The sequence below is a fragment of the Radiomyces spectabilis genome (genome assembly GCF_025331425.1).
Source record: "Radiomyces spectabilis strain NRRL 2753 chromosome Unknown BYT42scaffold_10, whole genome shotgun sequence".
Taxonomy (NCBI): domain Eukaryota; kingdom Fungi; phylum Mucoromycota; class Mucoromycetes; order Mucorales; family Radiomycetaceae; genus Radiomyces; species Radiomyces spectabilis.
This window is the reverse complement of record NW_026251935.1, coordinates 1,490,994-1,512,084: the sequence shown is the minus strand read 5'-3', so window position 1 is coordinate 1,512,084 and position 21,091 is coordinate 1,490,994. Positions and strand designations below refer to the sequence as shown.

Genomic DNA, 21,091 nt, shown 5'->3' with positions numbered 1-21,091 from the left:
AAAATATCACCGATGCCTTCGGCGTCGTTGTAAGGTACAATTTACGTAATTCGTTCGTCTAAATTACAATCTCTTTTCCTTCATTCCTTCATCGATCTTTTTACAAATCACATCCATGGTTGATCTGCTATATTCATTACGAGCATTCTCGGCGTTCCTGACAATGTCTTGAGGAGAGTTTAAGTATATTTGAGGTGGGGGAACTCTTTCAATCTACTTACCTCAATAGGAGCTAAACCACCTCCAAGACTTTGGATGGCCTTATTTCTGATCTCTCGACTAGTTCGCGGGTACGACATCTGGTAGGCGTTTTGCAGCACATAGACACCTTTATCGACCAGAGAGAGAGTGTACATATGGCAGTTTAGGCCCATGAATTGGATGATCGGAATGTACACCTTGTCGATTTCGCGTTGTAGCATCATTGGTCCATGAACGGAACTCGTTCAAATGGCACTTGGCGGCCAACACAGCCTTAGTTTTGTCGTAATGGTACATTGATTCATTGATAGCAGTGAACTTTGCGAACTCGCCTTTTCCCGAGGCCAAAAGTTGAAGTGTTGCCAGCAACCAGCCAAAGATGCCTGAAATTGAACTACTCTGCCTTGCCGCTCTGCGCGATCGCGCCGTCCCTATTAGTAGACATATTTTAGTAAATACTTATCTCCATTCGTATCAGAAACTTTACCAATGAATAAATATATCGTTTTCTCTCGACAAAAAACACCTCAAATAGATTTCCCCAGAATGTAACTACCAGTGATTGCACAGGGCATAAATTCAAGTATCTGTCCGAAAGCTTGAATAAGCTGTAAGCTTGTCGGTCGAGTCTACAGAGTAAAAGTTAGAATAGTTCATTTATCATTGTCTTATCACACCTACATTTGACTATAGATTCTTTTATGGCTTTTCCATCGGCATCTGTAGGATTGTGATTTTGAACGGCTTCGTAACGTTTCTTGCAGAGGCTAGATCTTTGAGCTTTGCAATTACTGAGAAGAAGTATGGGCAGCCGTTGTACTAAAATTACCTTGTGGAACTATTTGGTCAATACCGAGATGTTAAGATCTTTGATGTCTTCACTCTGCTTTGATTTGTAACGTATAACGGAAGAACAAATGGTTTGGAACAGGGCTACCCAGCAAGGCGATTTGATTCGGGAAGATAATTAGTGATATCGATGTGCCGTTTGGCACATACTGCAAGTCACGATTAGCCAAATAGAAACGGTTGCATAATAGATAGCACCGTCACTTACAGCGCGAAATAAGGATATATGCTTTTAGGACTTCTGATTTCGATTTGGTTTGCCAGGCGAAATAGCCTACTTCCCTGCGACATTGTTGTTGTCTTTCCGCATGACCTATGACCAATTTGTACGCTATATTAATATATAATTCAGAGCTTTTGCTCCATCTGCTTACCTTAGCGGTTTTTGTGTGTTTCCTTCTTGTGGCCTTTGTTGACCGTCCCTTTTTAAAAATCGACTGTCGTTATAATTTGATAATTTGAGTCAAAGGGAAAGGACACTGCGTCGATATATCTTGTGAAGACATCAGATTAGGATCCAACTTGACATTCATGCACACTGGCTAACATGATTTGTCGATGGTAGTAAATCAAATATCAAACGCAGCCCGCGCTGCGTTTCGTACCTCCAGATCCCAATATTGATCTATTACGGATACGTAATGCATACCTGACATAGGCTTTCAACCGTTACGAAGACGGATTGGAGCGAACCTCTGCCTACCGTCGAAACAAGAAGGAAGGCCGCTTTGGAACACATGGTCGCGTTAATACAACAAAAAACGCCAATCCTTCAACCTTATAGATCCTTTCGCCATTCATACGAAGTGAACGACACGGAGGCTGTCCTGCGTTATATGAAGAGGTAGTATTTTCCAAAACGGCTCAATTGGTCCAGAATATGCTGAATTAAGGTATGAAGATATTCTTAATTTGGTACTTGATGTTGACTTGGATTTAGACTGTATCCATTCCACATAGGATTTAACAGTTTGTAAGGAAGATTGATCTATATATTTAAGTGGAGGTTCACTCAGAGTATAAGCAAATTATATGTGGGTTTCGCTTGGCTTTGAAACACGTCGGTTCGATAAGGCGGAGAGAAGGCCAAAGCGAAAGCGACCCAAATCGATGCAGAAAGAGCCAAGGAATGATGGGAGTCCTTGAAGGTAGACTAATTGATAGTGCTGTTGTGATATATTAGAGAATTAGAACAAAAGAGACAATGAGAACCCTTTGATGCTGTTGGATATCTTTATTTCGATTAATGTGATCTGCTTATTTATACTTTAGTCTTGAGTCGGAATTAATAATTATCAGTGAGCAGTCCTCGATTATAAGGTTTATTAGGAAGCATCCATATACTGTGATCTGACAGCGTTACCCGTATGAATTTATCTCGGCGATAGATCCAAGTTACGGATGAAGAAGCTCAATCGGCGTTCTAATGGAGAAGCTCACTCAAATGGAAACACGTCTAAATCCCGATCTTTCCTGTTTGGGAACCCCAGTCAAGATAGTACGACAAGTAGTGCATATACCACAGCTGTCAAAACGGGTTTACTGACTATCATCTGAGCAGATGGAAAGAACATAAATGCAGTCTTGTTCAGTAAAGACGGCGTCTTTTATCCTATCTTGAACGAAAACGGGCTGGTAAGATGCAGTTGCCCCTTTGGAGAACCAAACGCTCCATTTTAAATTATGTATTTCTTGCAAAATGAGGGCCTAAACTTTCCTCCGTCCCCCCTCTCCTCCCCTTTGGGACCCTCACAGCAAATACCAGCCACGCAACCTTGAGAGATATTGGTGCTGCAACGGGGGCCATCTGATGTGGAGCACAATCTTAGTTGAATATCACAGAATAAGGGCTTCCTTCCCAACTCTAACGACGGAAATTTTGAATGCTTTCAAGAAGTAAGCTTACAGCGGCAGCTTGTAGGCTTCAGCTGATTTATGCTTGTGGCCACATACTTTCTTGATTGGGCAAATTTCGTGTTGCATTCTCCAATTAGAAATTTTGATGACGTACACTCGAATAAGTGTCTCCGTTGAAATATAGGGCGTGCAATTATGAGGCCGCGTTTTTCCTACTCCCTATCCAAACTGTGTGTGTGCGTGAGATAATTTTGAAAGCACCTATAAGAACTTTGCAGCTGCCAATGCAGAGCACCTTGTAGGCGTAAGAACTAGCCTTGCGTGAAAATCGGGTCAGATTGAAGGCTTTCAAACAATTATCGCATGCGCAATCCTGGTATTGCGTAGAGTCAGTGGCCTGAAGTTGGTAGACGTTTCAGGCATAAGTCGCTAGTTGATGACCTCTGTGTGTTTACGGTGGGCTGGCTCTTCTCGCATTACATCTGGCGCTGCTTGAATGCTGTTAAAGATAAGTGCATTAGTAAAGCAGACAGGCAGTTTAACCTGATAACTAATGATCTTTTTTTTTTCTTTTATTGGGTGTATAGATGCAATGGCCGTTTATTCCACGTCCTCTCAAATGTATATATATGTGTGTGTGTGTGTGTGATAATTTTGAAAGCACCTGTAAGAACTTTGCAGCTACCAATGCAGAGCACCTTGTAGGCGTAAGAACTAGCCTTGCGTGAAAATCGGGTCAGATTGAAGGCTTTCAAACAATTATCGCATGCGCAATCCTGGTATTTGCGTAGAGTCAGTGGCCTGAAGTTGGTAGACATTTCAGGCATAAGTCGCTAGTTGATGACCTCTGTGTGTTTACGGTGGGCTGGCTCTTCTCGCATTACATCTGGCATTGCTTGAATGCTGTTAAAGATAAGTGCATTAGTAAGCAGACAGGCAGTTTAACCTGATAACTAATGATCTTTTTTTTTCTTTTATTGGGTGTATAGGTGCAATGGCCGTTTATTCCACGTCCTCTCAAATGTATATATATGTGTGTGTGCGTGTGTGACAATTTTGAAAGCACCTGTAAGAACTTTGCAGCTACCAATGCAGAGCACCTTGTAGGCGTAAGAACTAGCCTTGCGTGAAAATCGGGTCAGATTGAAGGCTTTCAAACAATTATCGCATGCGCAATCCTGGTATTTGCGTAGAGTCAGTGGCCTGAAGTTGGTAGACGTTTCAGGCATAAGTCGCTAGTTGATGACCTCTGTGTGTTTACGGTGGGCTGGCTCTTCTCGCATTACATCTGGCATTGCTTGAATGCTGTTAAAGATAAGTGCATTAGTAAAGCAGACAGGCAGTTTAACCTGATATCTAATGATCTTTTTTTTTATTGGGTGTATAGATGCAATAGCCGTTTATTCCACGTCCTCTCAAATGTATATATATATATATATATATATATGTGTGTGTGTGAGATAATTTTGAAAGCACCTATAAGAACTTTGCAGCTACCAATGCAGAGCACCTTGTAGGCGTAAGAACTAGCCTTGCGTGAAAATCGGGTCAGATTGAAGGCTTTCAAACAATTATCGCATGCGCAATCCTGGTATTTGCGTAGAGTCAGTGGCCTGAAGTTGGTAGACATTTCAGGCATAAGTCGCTAGTTGATGACCTCTGTGTGTTTACGGTGGGCTGGCTCTTCTCGCATTACATCTGGCGCTGCTTGAATGCTGTTAAAGATAAGTGCATTAGTAAAGCAGACAGGCAATTTAACCTGATAACTAATGATCTTTTTTTTTTCTTTGGGTGTATAGATGCAATGGCCGTTTATTCCACGTCCTCTCAAATGTATATATATATATATGTGTGTGTGTGTGTGTGATAATTTTGAAAGCACCTATAAGAACTTTGCAGCTACCAATGCAGAGCACCTTGTAGGCGTAAGAACTAGCCTTGCGTGAAAATCGGGTCAGATTGAAGGCTTTCAAACAATTATCGCATGCGCAATCCTGGTATTGCGTAGAGTCAGTGGCCTGAAGTTGGTAGGCATTTCAGGCATAAGTCGCTAGTTGATGACCTCTGTGTGTTTACGGTGGGCTGGCTCTTCTCGCATTACATCTGGCGCTGCTTGAATGCTGTTAAAGATAAGTGCATTAGTAAAGCAGACAGGCAGTTTAACCTGATAACTAATGATCTTTTTTTTTTCGTTTATTAGGTGTATAGACGCATTGGCCGTTTATTCCGCGTCCTCTCAAATGTATATATATATATATATATATATATATGTGTGTGTGTGTGTGTGTGATAATTTTGAAAGCACCTATAAGAACTTTGCAGCTGCCAATGCAGAGCACCTTGTAGGCGTAAGAACTAGCCTTGCGTGAAAATCGGGTCAGATTGGAAGGCTTTCAAACAATTATCGCATGCGCAATCCTGGTATTGCGTAGAATCAGTGGCCTGAACATTTCAGGCATAAGTCGCTAGTTGATGACCTCTGTGTGTTTACGGTGGGCTGGTTCTTCTCACACTGCATGTGGCTTAAGCTGGATATTGTTGTAGGGTAAGTACCACCGCACGCCTAAATGTCAACTCGTTGACTGATGGGGGGTTCATCATAATATGTCCTAGACGCGTCGTCCGCTTATTCTATGCCTTCGTTGATCGTCCCCAGGTGTATGTGATGATATGGAAGTACCTACAGGGGGGGGGGTTGCGGCTGCCAATGTAGAGCAACTTGTAGGCGCAAGAACTAGCCTTATGGATAAATCAGTTCAGATTGAACGCTTCGAATTGTTGTCACAGAACGGTGTTAGCATTGCAGGGAATCAGTGGCCTGAAGTTTGATAGATTTTCCGGCATTAGTCGCTAATCTGATGACTGCTATGTTTGTACGATGGGCTTGCTCTGTCGCTCTGCCATTTGGTTACATAATTACATACTGACTGTATCTGGCCATTAATTTTCTTTCGTGTGTACGCTGATTCCTTTTTAACTTTCGTTTTTCGTCAACGTTGTTACTCATTTGATGTGAGTATGAGAGTATTATTTAATGCTTGGTTATTTGGGCAAGTTTCTGGTTGAGTTACACCGTTGGAAGCTTAAAAGCGACAAATACAACGTTTAGACTTTTAAACTTTGACTTACAGGTCAAAGCAATTTGAAAGCCTAACCTCTTTGGTTACGTCTTTCGGTATCCTAACTCGACGTCGTGGCAGATCTCTTGTGATTTCCTATTGGATAGCCCAAACTGCAGCTAAACAAATCGCTTGGATAGGCATTAGTAGCGTTACTTTGCGGTTGTTCTTCTTTTCTTCATTTGCGAGGCACATTTAATGCATGAGCTGGATTTTTTTATAAGACTATCAACTCGCTATACTGCAATCATGGCTAGCAAAACATTTATTTACATGTCGCTCTAGTGTGTTACACACTGACGTCTCACGATCTTTCGAGAATCGATTCTCTGATTTAGCCGTCGAACTATTGCCCTATCATAAAATAGAAATGGAGCACTCATAATAAAAAGCAGGCGTTTTTGGGGGTGAGAGATCGTCCCACCCTCCATTTTAGGACAACCAACTGACGTTAAACTTGATGAATGGAAGTTTGGAATATGAGGTATTCACATGTCTGCAAAAGAAAGCCCATCGAAAATTGTTGGTCTCAGAGCTTTCCGTGTAACATATCCTCGCGGCGATAGTGTAACATGGCGCATTTTGTGACACCCGAAAATGCATCTGACATGAGAGTGTCCTCACTTGACAACTGAACAAGGGAAAAATGAGAAATCTTGTCAAAAAAAAAGGTTCCATTTTCTATTTGATATCACAACTGACAGCTTGCTTGGTCTTCCTATCGAATACATCACCGCCGCGAACAGCCTCTGTGCCACCCCCACCCGCCTATGATAAGGGTCGGCTTGCAACGTCTCTTCCATTCACCCGCCATGTCGCTTTCTCCCTCAGAGAATGAGTCCTCGATATCTCAAGTGGCAGGAATCTTGTGATTGCTGAAATGAAGAATGAGCTGCAGTCTTTCAGAAAGGTAAAGTGTACTTGCTACTGCTTATGTAACACTTACTGACGCGTTTCCTTTGAATTATGCTTGGCAGGAAATCAGCAAGCAAGTATGCGTTTGGGCTTGGACCAGTGTCCTTTCCCTTTGACTCAAATTATCAAATTATAACGACAGTCGATTTTTAAAAAGGGACGGTCAACAAAGGCCACAAGAAGGAAACACACAAAAACCGCTAAGGTAAGCAGATGGAGCAAAAGCTCTGAATTATATATTAATATAGCGTACAAATTGGTCATAGGTCATGCGGAAAGACAACAACAATGTCGCAGGGAAGTAGGCTATTTCGCCTGGCAAACCAAATCGAAATCAGAAGTCCTAAAAGCATATATCCTTATTTCGCGCTGTAAGTGACGGTGCTATCTATTATGCAACCGTTTCTATTTGGCTAATCGTGACTTGCAGTATGTGCCAAACGGCACATCGATATCACTAATTATCTTCCCGAATCAAATCGCCTTGCTGGGTAGCCCTGTTCCAAACCATTTGTTCTTCCGTTATACGTTACAAATCAAAGCAGAGTGAAGACATCAAAGATCTTAACATCTCGGTATTGACCAAATAGTTCCACAAGGTAATTTTAGTACAACGGCTGCCCATACTTCTTCTCAGTAATTGCAAAGCTCAAAGATCTAGCCTCTGCAAGAAACGTTACGAAGCCGTTCAAAATCACAATCCTACAGATGCCGATGGAAAAGCCATAAAAGAATCTATAGTCAAATGTAGGTGTGATAAGACAATGATAAATGAACTATTCTAACTTTTACTCTGTAGACTCGACCGACAAGCTTACAGCTTATTCAAGCTTTCGGACAGATACTTGAATTTATGCCCTGTGCAATCACTGGTAGTTACATTCTGGGGAAATCTATTTGAGGTGTTTTTTGTCGAGAGAAAACGATATATTTATTCATTGGTAAAGTTTCTGATACGAATGGAGATAAGTATTTACTAAAATATGTCTACTAATAGGGACGGCGCGATCGCGCAGAGCGGCAAGGCAGAGTAGTTCAATTTCAGGCATCTTTGGCTGGTTGCTGGTAACACTTCAACTTTTGACCTCGGGAAAAGGCGAGTTCGCAAAGTTCACTGCTATCAATGAATCAATGTACCATTACGACAAGACTAAGGCTGTGTTGGCCGCCAAGTGCCATTTGAACGAGTTCCGTTCATGCACCAATGATGCTACAACGCGAAATCGCCAAGGTATACATTCCGATCATCTAATCCAAGGGCCTAAACTACCATATGTACACTCTCTCTTTGGTCGATAAAGGTGTCTATGTGCTGCAAAACGTCTACCAAATGTCGTACCCGCGAACAAGTCGAGAAATCCGCAATAAGGCCATTCAAAATCTTGTCAATGGTTTAGCTCTCATCGAAGTATGTGGATTGAGAGAGTTCCCAACGATATAAATGAGGGAGATTTTGCCATTTGCGGAGGAGGATGATTATGTAAGAATTATCGAATGGGGATATAGGAGATCATTAGAATGGCCTTGACCGAAAGAATACCAAGATAGATCCCAGAAAGCTTGCTTGTCACCAAAAATACGGGATCACAGCTCATAGACACCATTGAAGTTCAGGCGTGTCAATAATTCTTTTACGAATCCCCCGATGCCTGCCTTGGCTTCTGCTTGCTCGTGAATGTCGCCAAAGATACCTTGCTTGCTGTTATTCATCGAGTACATCATATTGCCCAATCGGCCGATACCCTTATCATCCAACAACTGCAATATCTTCACAAAGGTCTTGGCATGCTTCATAAAGCTGTCGAAAATAGTTTCGCATCGTTGCATCATTTTCTGCTCTTGCTCTTGCGCTTTAGGTCCCGTAGAGTTTGTTCGGTGATATTCTTCCACAGCCACTGAGAACGATAATATGTCCTTGAATACTGAATTTAGAACATGCAGGATTGACTGCTGGCTACGTTTGAGGAAGCATTGGAAAAGTATCCGATCAAGGATATAGTCGTGATATATACTGAGCGTGATTGGATCCATCATGTAGAAAAAGTCCAACGATGCCGTAGAATCTTGGTCGTTGTTGAAGGCTTTCATCTTGTCGAGGCGTTGCATAAATGTTGACCACGTAGCCTGAATAGCTATTTGAAAAATGTACTCGCACAATGACGTAATAAACTGCTCCATGCCAAATCGGAAGCGGTGTAAGGCTTGACCTGTAGCAGGTTGATACCATCGCCGTCCACGGAACATTTCGTATAATCGTTTTGTGGCAGTAGTAACTTTTGTAATACGTAGTAAAAATGAAAAAACCCGGTTGTACTTTTCCAGAACTTGTTCAGTAATAACGACGTTGAGTGGATAATTTGCTTCATACGACAGACACAAGAAATCAAGAGCTTCGATATCTGTAGAGATTAATGAGTCGTCAATTCTCTAGAGCCACTGGCACATGATTTACCATAGGGATTCATCCATCCATTTACGCCATTTTTTTCTCGTATTGAAAATGTTAAAATGTCTTCAATGTCGAGTGTCGGACGCTCTGATTGCACCGAAGAACATATTCGTCTTCTTTCAATTTCAGGGATCTGCGATACAGCGTCCAGAATGACAGCACGTAGAGACGTATTTAGTTGAGTTAATTTGGGTGGCCAAGTATCCTGGCGAGAAATGGGAAAACCGGTTTCCACGTTGTCGTCGTCCGAGCCAGTCGGTAGTAACACGTTGCATAAGCCAGCGACGAATAGGTCATCGCCGAAAAGAAAATATCGCTTGAGCAGCGATAAATGGTCCTCAAGGCCGAATTGATTCAGCAAGAGGCTCATCGCAGAATTATTCAAAAGCGGGCACCATATTTGCAGAGGCTGATGTAGGCTCTGCTCGATAATCGTATCCAACATCGGAATGGCATAATCGATTATATTATCCGCCGAGTCTTTTCGCGACATCGTATGGTATTTCATGATTTTTTCCAAAGTCCTTGAAAATTCGCTGCAGAACTCCTCTTGCGGTAGTGGGGAGAGAGAGGGGAGGTGCATTGTCTCGTTAATCTCCATGCTCCTCTCGTCTGTCGATCGGCTGCCTATCGACAAGTGGTCTGAAATCTGTTCGTCTCGGCTGTCGACACTGCAAACATCCATGTGCAATGGCAATTCATCGACACGCAATCGGTCACGCGAATAATGGCGCAGAATCTCGTAAAAACCATACAACTTCCTTAGGTGGCTAATCCAATTGTCAGCATATAATTCAAGACGAAAAAATTCAGAGTCAAAAAATTAGTATACCTGGTAGCTTCACCGTCGGTAAGTATCCACGATAATCGAAGATCATCAATTGAGTTTGATGAGCCTGTCTCTTGCAAGTAATGGGCATTAAGTAACGGATGATCCTTCTGGCACTGCTGTAGGAGTCGTAGAGAATTTCCAGCCCCCAAGATAGCAAAGGCTTGCTCTTTATTAACGAATCGGGGTAAGCAGTTTCCTTTTCGTATCTGGAAAATCAAAATGTTAGACCATAGTATAAACATTGTAATTCAGCCATATCCTCTTACACACCTGATAATGTCCGATATATTCCATATGACGTGGTATAGAAGGGGCGGATGATAATGCGCCAGCAAAAGGATGTATGGTATCTTCGATGAAAAATTCCTCGAAAGGATCAATGAGTGGCGAGTACTCAAGGCCACTAAGTAATCTATCTCCGGCTTGGTGATGTTCGAGGCCCAACCACTGGTTGAGCATTCTGAAGAACGGTACGCTGGTGTGACATAAGAGAGCGAGGCAAATTTCCTTGTAGAAGGAGGATGAACCAGAGCTGTCAAAGTCGAAGGTTTGAATCTCGTCGTACAGGAGGGATAATAAACTCATCCCAAATGGAAGTTCAAAGCCATGCATGTCTACATCCATAGTCATCGATGGAACGTCGACCTATAGCGGTCAGTTGGTTATTAAGTGAATAATAGCACATGTAAGTAATAACCCTACATTATAGCAGCTTCCAAACTTGCAAATAAGAGCTAGTCTCTCAAGAACATCAGCCTGATGATGTATGTAATGGTATATCCCAAGAATGGAAAGGCGATCGCAATTATGGAAAAGCTGTACGATGGATTGTCGAATGCAGGTGAGGAGATCCTCCAGGGCACACGCGAAAGCTACACCGGTTTGTCCATACCGGCTTTTTCAAAGTGAGCATTGGGTCAGAAGATCGATATGCCAAATACTTACATGGGGTTGCCCTTGCATGTATCGACGAGGTTATCGATATTTTTCATTCGGGTGGCGAATAACAGTAACTTGTCGATGACACTTTTAAGCAAAATCCACGGTCAATACACAAGTCCGACATTGCATGGCTGTAGGCTGTTACTCACGGTTGTAGAGCACCAATACTGATGCCCACTGTAAGGAATTTTACTGATCGCTGTTCAAATCTTCGCTTACGTCCATGCCAATGAAATAGCGCGGATGGGTTACCGATGAATGCCTGCCATATACACTGGATCAAAAAGAATGAGACCTGCCGGTAATCAAAAAGCGGGATCCATACACTCACCTCGATGATCTCGCTTTCCTTCACCGTCAGTGAATATCCCGTTTCTTTATTCATGCTGCATAAAATAACATTAGTACGATACACCGGAAACATATTTTCGAAAGTCATTGTACCATCGTTGGATGCTGTCATAGTATGACAAGGCGGATTCAGTGAGATAAGGAGAAGGGTTCGCGCTTTGCATTGTGACCGGTGGGTGTTTATTGTCCAAATTCTCCCAGCAAAGTCGAGCAATGTCAGCATCACTTTCGTTCGAATTACTGGAATCCGTCCACATGTCTTCAGTGCGTGAATCTGTGTTCATTCTTGTTGCAAGCTCTGCGGTTGATTCTTGATGCGAATCATGCTGCACCGAGTTTATTACTGGACCGGGATAAATTGCCGCATTAATCAAATCAAAGGGAGCATCGTCTTGTTGATTGAATTCAGGTAGACGCAATGATTCGCTTAGAGAAGAGTCGACTGAAAAGAGTGTTAGTATACGCGCAGAGTGTCATACGTGTTGAAAAGACTACGTACTTTGGGAGATATCTCTGATAACCTGGTAGCTTGCTGAAGCGAACGCCTCGTCACTCCATTTAGGAAGATCAAAGGCCTCCTTATCCAAACGTTGCAACATGTCAGTGCATAACCACAATCAAGGGGAAAAGAAAAAGAGGATCGATTGTCGGAAATCAAGCAATTGTGCTTGCTGGACTTTCATTTTGACTGCTTGTGCATTTCGCACAAAAATGTCGGGAACGGCGTTGGGATAATGACAAAGGTACAATACCTTTTCTCTAGGTTGTATAGTTGACTCCCATGAAAAGCACTCAATACGCCACTTTTTAAATGATATAACGAGATGTATACAGAAATTCAATAAAGTTTGATTATGTATTCATGAGTCTTTTTTTACAACTGTGAGATCGCGAATTGAATGCTAAGAAATTGTGTTAGAGACAAAGTAGGGTTTGACGTCTCTTATAAATAATCCAATAATACAACAAAATACAGTAATGTTACAGATTAGTAATGAAAATATTAGGAGGTATCCACATCCAGATTGTTTTTGGGCGGGGATGATGTTAAAGAGGGTTCTTGTAGGAAAAGCTTGGCCATATCTTTTCTCCAACGCTCATACTTCTCGCACATCTCGTTCCGTTCCTGAAGTTGTTGCGACAGATCCGTTTCTTTGGTGCTGGCAGCCTTTTGTTGCTCCTGCAGCTTTTTCTCCAATAGTGCAATATGGTCTTTGAGTTGTTGGATCTCCTTTTTCATCATCGGGACTTGGTGGCAGTTGGCGCAGAGAGTGGTAGAATCTTTTGATTCAGAGGATGAATCAAGATCGAGGGAAAATGATGGTTCGGAAACGGACGGACCAGCCGCTGCTTCGTTTGTTGATGTTTGATTATGGAATAATGAAGGTTGAGCAAAAGATGAATCCACGGCGGTGGTTTCCGAGTGAAGGGGTGGATGTTCTATTGATGAATCGTCTTCCGTTTCCACTGGGTTATCCAAGTTAAGCTCGTCCTCTGCGCTGTGAAAATCGGACATGATGCTGCCGTCAGGCGATCCTACAGAGGACGAAGCTAGTTCATCTTCTTCATCATCTTGATTCTCCCCAGGTGAGGCCGACGGTGAATTTGCCAATTGCACACTTCCGCTAGTGCTCTCAGCCTCCATTTGTTGTTCTTCATCGCTATTTGCCACTGCATCGCTTTCTTCCATATCATCGTCCATAGGGTGTTCCGACTCATCTTTCGCACTATGTTGCACTCGACGGACATTATCCATAAATCGCAAGTTTGAGGGATCCACTTCTCGTAAGCGTTTGCGGCTTCCCGCAAATACAATAGGGCCACGATGCTTTTCAAATTCGTGCGTTCGCGATGTCGCTGTATCACTGAATGTATTGTCGTCCTCATCGTCTACTATGGATTGAACTTCTTCCGTGGACAGTGACCTTCGCCGTCGTCTGTCGACAACCCGTCGACGTTTATTATGGGTTTCGCTATCTTCCGGCGGATGGACAGATTCGGCTTCATCAGCCGCGCGAGATCGGTCTAGTCGGCGTTTCTGATAGTTTCCCATCATGAGACAACCTGTGTATTTTTCATCGGCCGAGTGAAAATTGAATTCATTGCCAAGCAGATAATCAAAATAGCAGTCAATTTTGTATTTGTGCATCCACCGTTTGACTCGTTGCGCAAACTGTGGCCGACCTGCCATATCCGATAAGCCAAGTTGTCCCACTAACTGTGACCAGTTCTTGATCTATTTATACCAAACCATCATGAATAAGTTCGCCCGATGATTCCAATAGACCAAGCATCTACGAGAAACTTACCTCTTGATTGTGCAGTTTCTTCACCTGGACGAAGACATCCCAAGTGGAGTAAGAGAGATCGCCCGTCTTGGGAACTGAAGAGAATTTCCGTTTTACGTACATTAAGCTTTCGATGCCTTCGCCAATATACTGAGGATCGTGATGTAAAACGAACTGGATATATCCTTCTTCAATATTCGCGCTTGTGACTGTATCGCCTGTGATTGTCAAAGGCGGTCGTTTAATAGTCATCTTATTATTGGTACCGAGAATGGCCGAAATCGTATCCAATTCAGACGAATTCGATTCTTCATTGGCGTTGTTCTCGGTTGAGGAGCTGGACTTGGCGGTAAGAGTCGAGGTAGAGGATGGATTTTCATGAAAAGGAGGGAATAAATATCGACCGAGAGAAGAGGAGGAGGGATTCATGGGATTGGTTACAAGTTGGGTTGAAGGTTCTTTGAATGCATTTAGTGTTGGATGTGAGGAAATGGTGGATGATGGAGTATGCTCTGGGGTGAATAAAGCGCCACGATTAACTGTACTGGTGAAAATGGGTTCGCTGAGTATCGTGCGAAAAGGAGATGATGATGTTAGATTGTCGTCGTAGACATTGGAGTGATGGAAAATAGACTTGTTGGAAGAAGGGAGCCATACAGAATTTGAAAAGGACGGTATCTATGGGCAACAATGGAAGTCAGATGTTTATGCAAGCAGCAGACTACAAAAAGTGGAACCACAACAGTGTCCTAGTCTCACGCCTCTTTTTCTCTTTGGCCAAACCACAACACAAACCTTGGGAGAAGGACAAGGCGACAGGTGAGAGACATTCCGTTGTTCGTTAATAAACACTTCGGGCGAAGAGGCTGACATAACATCAGCTTTTGACGGCGTTGCATGGCTCAATTGCTGGTTATTCGGAGCATCGGAAGATGGCTGAAGTAACAAGCGGCCGGGCGGCAACAATTCGCTATCTCCTGCAGTGCGATGGACAAGATGAGACAGGTTCATGTAGCCTTTCTATGTGTTGCCGTATCCAGTGGAAAGGATATTTTTTTTAAACACCGGGAAGTTATATGAATTGAAGCTGTATGAGAGGAAACTAACTTTCGGTTGAACAATGGAAGGCAAAAGTGGAAGCGCTGTGACGTTTGTTTTCGCTTCCTCATAAACTGACTTCAAAAACAATATCCAATTGAAGCTGCATTGACCCAGCGGAATTTCTCATTTGTATTTCGGCAATTAGGTTCATGATTCACCGCAAGTTTTTCTGGCCCCGTATCAGATAAACCCATAGCACTTGCGCTTGTATTTATATTTGTCTATTTGATTTGCGAATTTCAAATATAGATGATGACCTCTTGTAATACAGTATAACCGTCTGATCTTTTAGGAAGTTCCAACACTGCAGCCAAGTTTCTTATTCTGAACAATGTGTAAAAACTATGATAAGAAGCCCCATCTAGTCATTTTTTATACACAGTGGCCTTGTTTATAATTGATCGAATAGGTGGTTTTACCTTGGCCTCGTTTACCGCTCATTATTTTGTTCAAAGGCTTTTCCTGATAAATGACACAATCATTTCGCCTCGTTGGGCGAGATTTGATAAAAGAAAAAGAAGAAACCCTTGCTTCATATTTTCACGCTAGCTGTGTCCGCCAAAATAGAGGCCACATTTGTATCAATAAAACAAGAGTATAATGATTTAAATGCTGTCTCATTTATACTCCAGCACATCGTTGAGCTGCGAGTCATGCAAAATTATCAAAGAAAGCTTGACACGGCGGAGATGGGGAACTCTCTCCGACTGAAAACAAAAGCATCATTGACGATCGCTCGCCATATTAAGAGAAATCGAAACTCTTAACATTTCTTGTGATATACAGGATGACTCGAATCTTACCTATTTTTGCTTTTGCCCCCCTTAAGCCATTTTTCTATGAGGCGCGGAGAATGGTGTGCAGTAAATTCCCAAATAGGGAAAAGCAAAAATACAGCAACTCTAATACAGAGCATGCAAATTTTGTTCAGCTATGCCATGCGGTAAAACGATGGTTCACCAATGTTATAAACAACGTTCATGAATGCAATGGGAAATAGAAAAAATATACGTATAAAGTTTCTTTGTGTAAGACCAAGGCGAAACAGGTACTGTAGTTGACCAAGTAAACTCGCATGAATATTTTCGGGACCCTCCTACTCGGTACTGAAGCCATCACTATAGTACATTACTTTTTGCTTCAAGCCGCCGAAAGCTATTGTATATACAAGTCTTTATTAAGTATGATGCTGTTGGTTTAGGTTGATTGGCATTTTGAGTGGCTCGGAAGAGCTAACAACGTATTTACTGTTGATTATCTGGCGTATTTGTTCGTGTAAGCAAGCCATGATCCGGGAGCGACTTGAGGCATGGCTTTACTGCGAGTGCTTCGACGTGGCACCTCTGCTCGAGTTGGATTTTGTTCCTTTGCACACAGTTAGTATAATATCGACATATAACTAGTCAATAGTAAACTTACTGTAGCCCGCTTTTTCATGCCGATGGTTAAGCTATGCACGTGCTTCTCCAATTCGCGCTTCAGCCTATACTCTCGGATACCTTTCGGATTTAACCAGTCTAATAACTTTTCCAGCTGATAGACGGTATTAGTAACCCTAGAAACGTATCCGAAACATCTTTTTACACTTACATCTTCGGGTTCACTGTAGAATTCCCACCAATCGGATGATGAGCTAAACAAAGGTCTTGCTTTCAACTCTTCGATCCGTCGCATTAAAAATTCACTCTCGTCCTCCAATCCTTGCTGTTTCATCAATCGGCACACAAAGTCGAGACCCCCATTTGTATTCGGTACACCGGTATCTAAAGCATCAACCGTTTTTGGCTCGTCACGTTCCATAAGCAGCAAAAGATCAATCTCACTGGGACTCTGAATGAAAAGCTTGCCAGTGCCGTGAGCACTGGCCCCTCCGATATTATCCATATAGTAGTAGCGATTATAGAATTTATCTCGACCGAGGGGCTTGATACGTAAAGTAGTATACTTGCGCATATCGCGTTCAACCTGCTCTTCCTGTACATATGTTCAAAGTAAGTAACGTAAGCGTGTATCAGAGAAAAACTGTAACCAACCTTCTTATGCAAGTGCCTCTCATCTTCATCTAATCTCCTTCGTGCTATTGCGCGCGCTTTAAGCTCCTGATTTCGTGCGCGTGCTTCTTCTCGTCGGCGGTGATGCATCTTTATCCGCTTCGCCTCCCGTTCATCTCTCTCTGCTTGCTTTCTTTTCAAAACCTCTTGCCGTGATTCGTGACGTGAGGCTTCTTCCACTTGACGCTGAGCTCGGTCGCTATACAAATCTCGTCAGCATGTGCAATGCCATATTGAAGCTAATATGAACTTACAGATCCACAGAGTCCGTGTCACTGACATCAAGATCGGCTTCGCTTTCACTTGCATGTGAATCGGGAGTGTTCTCTTCAGCCCGTTTCTCCAATTCTAATCGCTCTGCGAAGCTGAAATGAAAATATGGGTTAGATACGACAACCAGATCATGAAAACGTTCCATAAGAATATCAACTATGTGCATTTTTGTTCAATAAATGCATTACTTACATGCGTTTACGTTCACGACTCAGTTCAATCTTTAGTTTTCGTAACTCTGTCAGTTGCTCTTGACATTCTTCCATGTATTCTCTAGTAAAATCAGGAAAAATGTTAAGCAGGAGGCCTACTGGTAGTCTTGCACTGGTATCACGTACTTGATAGAGGCGCTTTCATTGACCTGATGTACCAGCAATTCGAATATCTGTATCTTGTCCTTGAGATTGAGGTTCAAATAGGCTTTCTGGCGTTCCTCCAAAGTAGAATTGCTGTGTGGCACTAGCTGACCCAAGATCCTTTTGAAGTCCACTCCAGATTCAAGAATCGCATACTATATAGTTTGCCAAGTCAGATATTTGCATGCATCCCTGAATGTGAAAATAAAAGAAGTTGCTTCAGATCCCTACCTCGTTGATGCAGCCAATCAATACATCCTCCCAACCGTCTCGATCATTTTTCATGGGAATCGCATTGTTGTCCCAACCTTGGGCGATCTCCAAAACATCTTCATTGCCGTAAACCGTGTCTGGCCCTTGCATTTGATTCGACGCTGTCCACGCTGATTTATCATCTTCATGTTCATCTTCGCTCGCATACTGACTGGGAGGTGCTGATTCATCGTGAGTGGCAGGAGTAGCGCTCCGCGATGGAGGATACATCAAGTTTGTGTGTGAGGTGCTAGCGATGGATGGGCCGCTCGTTTTCGATTTATGTCGTTGACTGATAATGGCGTTAAGCAAAGAGACATTGCTTTCAACTAGGATATGTGATTTAATATGCATCGAATTATGGCGCATAGCGCGTTCGAAATCGTCGAGATTGAATGGATAAAGATGAAGCGGTTTTGCAAAGGTACTGAGGAAACACCACACCATAAGAAAGGAACCGAAAAAATCTTTTGGTATGGTGCTGTCACGGCACGTTGGTGGTCGAGCAGGAATGAAACTGGAGCCTGAAGTTTTCGCATCATCCAACGTCGCTTGTTTCATTGCCGTTTTGTAAAATGGTAAATCGAGGTCTTCGATCGGATATTTTATCACCACCTCTACTGGCTTCACTTCTTCTGGAATGGTTCCTTTGGCAGGCTTCTGATCCGTTGCCATGGCTTTTCTCTTTCTTGATTTCGAATAGGCTAGATCTTTGGCTTCCTGCAAGGAGCTCGGCAGTGTTGTATCCAGATCAAATCTTTCCGCCACTTCCGGCTATCATTCCTCTTTGTCAGCCGTGAAATTCGCATATTTCGAAGACAAGAGCTTACCTTCAGCACCCAAGGAGCGCCATTATATGTGTCCTTGGTTGTGCATTCTCTGATGAATTTTTTTAGCAAATTCTTGGAAAAGGCTAGACGATCTCGCCTATGCATACAGACATCAGATGTGAAATTCCTTGTAGCACAGTTGGATCAAGCCTACTTCAATTCTGTCTTGGGCACGATCTTGATACAATCCTCAATGCCTTCAGAAAACTCGTCAATCAATTGAACGCGATAACGCCCTCCTACAGCAGACTCTTCTGTCTCGCCATCGTCTTCTTCCTTCACGACCGTTTCGTCGCTGCCTGGATATATGTCTAAAATCCTCGCTGTATAATTGATGCCATCGTCCCATAAGCAAGAAACAGTCTCTCCAGGTACGTATCGTTCTAGGAAATAATTATAGACATCATCGACCACCGCGTCCAGGCGCCCCGTTTCTGTAATGTCATATGAGTACGTCTTTTGATTGTAATGCCCCACCTCTCTCCTCCGATGGAACTTACGAAACTGCACACGCTCCAAGACGCGTTTCTGCAATTGTCCTGATAATTTGTCTTGGACGCGTTCTTTTTCTAATCGTTCACTTTCTAGGGCTTGCGCATAAGTGAGGTTCGATCGACCAGTCGATTCGCATTGCCATATAGGTCTTTTGTACAGAGAGTAACGTTGAAGATAAGTCCTGTTAAAAAACGAATGTTCAGGGTTAAGGCATACATAGATGAACAAAGGAAAAGCAAAAGATCCCCAAAGTAGAAGTGGGGTATTGGCACTGATCAGTGACACACCGATATCGTCATAGAAGAGTGTGTCAAATGAACAGCAGTCTTGTAAATTTAAAAAAGGATACGGATAGTCTGTGAAGACTTCGCTTGTGACTCTGCAATACCACGCTAGACGTTTCCTTGCCTCTTTCCTGTCTAAATCTAATGCGGGAGGTGGAAGAAGAGGGAACTGTTTACGTTTGAGCAGAGGCATGGCGTCAATCGAGGGATGGGATAGATCAAATAAGTGGCTTGTGCTGGTGTCTACGAACTCAAGGGATGGATGATCAGATGAAAAGATTGACAAGTTGATCTGTCAACTGATTACCTTTCGGAACTGACGTTGACAGTTCCGTCAATTAGTAAAGGAATGTATAATAAGACTTGGAGAAACAGTCGCAGACACACTTGACAATGAGTCTCAGAAAGATCCGCGAAAGGAGAAACGTTATGGCGTGGCGGACCAAGAGATTGTCGCAAAAAAATAAATAAAAAAAAACGAGACAAGTCCCAAATCCCATCATTTTTTCCCGCAAAGCGAGAAGTGCTCAAGTAACAGCTGTCTCTTCCATTAACCTCGATTTTCCATAATTGAGCGATTTTTCCATGTATGATAGACCTCTTGCCATATCTGCTTAGGCATACTATTGTATTGCTTAGCAATGCACAGTGATGAAAGATCATTTTTCCGCGCTGATCGGCTACATCACCAGAGTTCAACCTGCGAAATGACGATTGGGCATTGACGTGTCTTTGTTCTACTTTAACGTAAATGCATATGGCTAGTATAAATAGTTTTCATCCCAAAATACGCATATATTCCACAACTGTTGAATGCACGTCGTTCAACAATGGGAGGCATGCCAACACGGTTGCTATAATCAGCCGTCATTGCGTGAACCGTGCCGAGGTCTTTATCATGCATTGGATAAAAAGGAAAAGCTTTGCGGTAAAATTTGAAGAAAGCCAAAAACCATACATATACCTAAAATCATATCTAGCAATCGACAAAACGACTTTTGTTCAATAAGAGAAGCTTCGCTGCGGAAAAGAAGCTCATGGCATGCATGATGTTTGAAATGAAAACGGTGTCTTGATTCCGTAAAATTTTTGATTCAGCGAAATGTTTTGTAAAATCAATCAGACGCAAGAGCTGCAGCTGAGCGATCTTTTAGTAACATCGTACAAATGGTTTTAGGGTAGCAAATAGTTGCCCTTTAATCACTTACTTTATTACATTTTATTTAATTACAATACTCGCAGATCCCCTAGATTGTTACAAGAGAATGAAGCAATAGCCGTCAGCTGTACGGCTTGGAATCAGCCCCACTATAAGGCCACCTTTTCATAGTTCCAGGTAACGTGTGTAAATGCGTCATAAAAACCCCACCGTGAGGGTGCGCCCTTCAAAATAGTTTTCAGTGGCATGGAAGTTTTATTGCCTGAGTTATTTTCCATAGAAACGCATCATTACCGTTGCAACTCAATTAACTTGGCAATAAGAAATAACGGATTCTTTGCTTGCAGAACATGACAATGGAAGCCAGGAAAAAAAAGGTACTGTCAAATAATTTGTCATATATGGAGGATTCATATATATCTCTTTTTTTTTGTAGATAAAAGGTGTTAATTCAGTTCTAAAGAGGTCCAACTATTGCTCAAGCTCA

The 21,091-nt window shown here is 42.5% G+C and overlaps 5 protein-coding genes across 5 annotated transcripts; 1 reads left to right on the top strand and 4 right to left on the bottom strand.

Annotated features, from left to right (window-relative positions):
* Nucleotides 1–63: 63 nt before the first annotated feature.
* Nucleotides 64–1,789, bottom strand: BYT42DRAFT_548194 (uncharacterized protein; the record flags this gene model as incomplete). The annotated part of the gene is made up of 8 exons (XM_051565998.1): nucleotides 64–96; nucleotides 222–328; nucleotides 399–632; nucleotides 883–992; nucleotides 1,259–1,381; nucleotides 1,425–1,487; nucleotides 1,656–1,675; nucleotides 1,700–1,789. 8 exons carry the CDS (start codon nucleotides 1,787–1,789, stop codon nucleotides 64–66), a joined length of 780 nt encoding a protein of 259 aa, XP_051421355.1.
* Nucleotides 1,790–7,591: 5,802 nt separating this feature from the next.
* Nucleotides 7,592–8,420, top strand: BYT42DRAFT_62757 (uncharacterized protein). The gene is made up of 4 exons (XM_051572415.1): nucleotides 7,592–7,688; nucleotides 7,741–7,813; nucleotides 7,939–8,172; nucleotides 8,243–8,420. Exons 2-4 carry the CDS (start codon nucleotides 7,795–7,797, stop codon nucleotides 8,380–8,382), a joined length of 393 nt encoding a protein of 130 aa, XP_051421354.1. The 5' UTR covers nucleotides 7,592–7,688; nucleotides 7,741–7,794; the 3' UTR covers nucleotides 8,383–8,420.
* BYT42DRAFT_62795 (gamma-tubulin complex component protein) lies at nucleotides 8,383–11,036 on the bottom strand. Its single transcript, XM_051572419.1, has 5 exons — nucleotides 10,925–11,036; nucleotides 10,493–10,867; nucleotides 10,223–10,428; nucleotides 9,394–10,160; nucleotides 8,383–9,331 (listed from the first exon to the last, which is right to left on the bottom strand). The coding sequence occupies exons 2-5, from the start codon at nucleotides 10,850–10,852 to the stop codon at nucleotides 8,526–8,528; spliced, it is 2,139 nt and encodes a 712-aa protein (XP_051421353.1). The 5' UTR covers nucleotides 10,853–10,867; nucleotides 10,925–11,036; the 3' UTR covers nucleotides 8,383–8,525.
* Nucleotides 11,037–12,361: 1,325 nt separating this feature from the next.
* BYT42DRAFT_62717 (uncharacterized protein) lies at nucleotides 12,362–13,781 on the bottom strand. The gene has a single exon (XM_051572411.1). The coding sequence runs from the start codon at nucleotides 13,704–13,706 to the stop codon at nucleotides 12,519–12,521; it is 1,188 nt and encodes a 395-aa protein (XP_051421352.1). The 5' UTR covers nucleotides 13,707–13,781; the 3' UTR covers nucleotides 12,362–12,518.
* A 2,139-nt stretch (nucleotides 13,782–15,920) lies between these two features.
* Nucleotides 15,921–19,896, bottom strand: BYT42DRAFT_579668 (ATP-utilizing chromatin assembly and remodelling N-terminal-domain-containing protein). Its single transcript, XM_051569423.1, has 13 exons — nucleotides 19,753–19,896; nucleotides 19,511–19,688; nucleotides 19,167–19,342; nucleotides 18,821–19,100; nucleotides 18,667–18,763; nucleotides 17,816–18,610; nucleotides 17,567–17,739; nucleotides 17,421–17,501; nucleotides 17,210–17,320; nucleotides 16,938–17,154; nucleotides 16,495–16,878; nucleotides 16,324–16,437; nucleotides 15,921–16,269 (listed from the first exon to the last, which is right to left on the bottom strand). Exons 2-13 carry the CDS (start codon nucleotides 19,636–19,638, stop codon nucleotides 16,159–16,161), a joined length of 2,667 nt encoding a protein of 888 aa, XP_051421351.1. The 5' UTR covers nucleotides 19,639–19,688; nucleotides 19,753–19,896; the 3' UTR covers nucleotides 15,921–16,158.
* Between the last annotated feature and the right edge of the window lie 1,195 nt (nucleotides 19,897–21,091).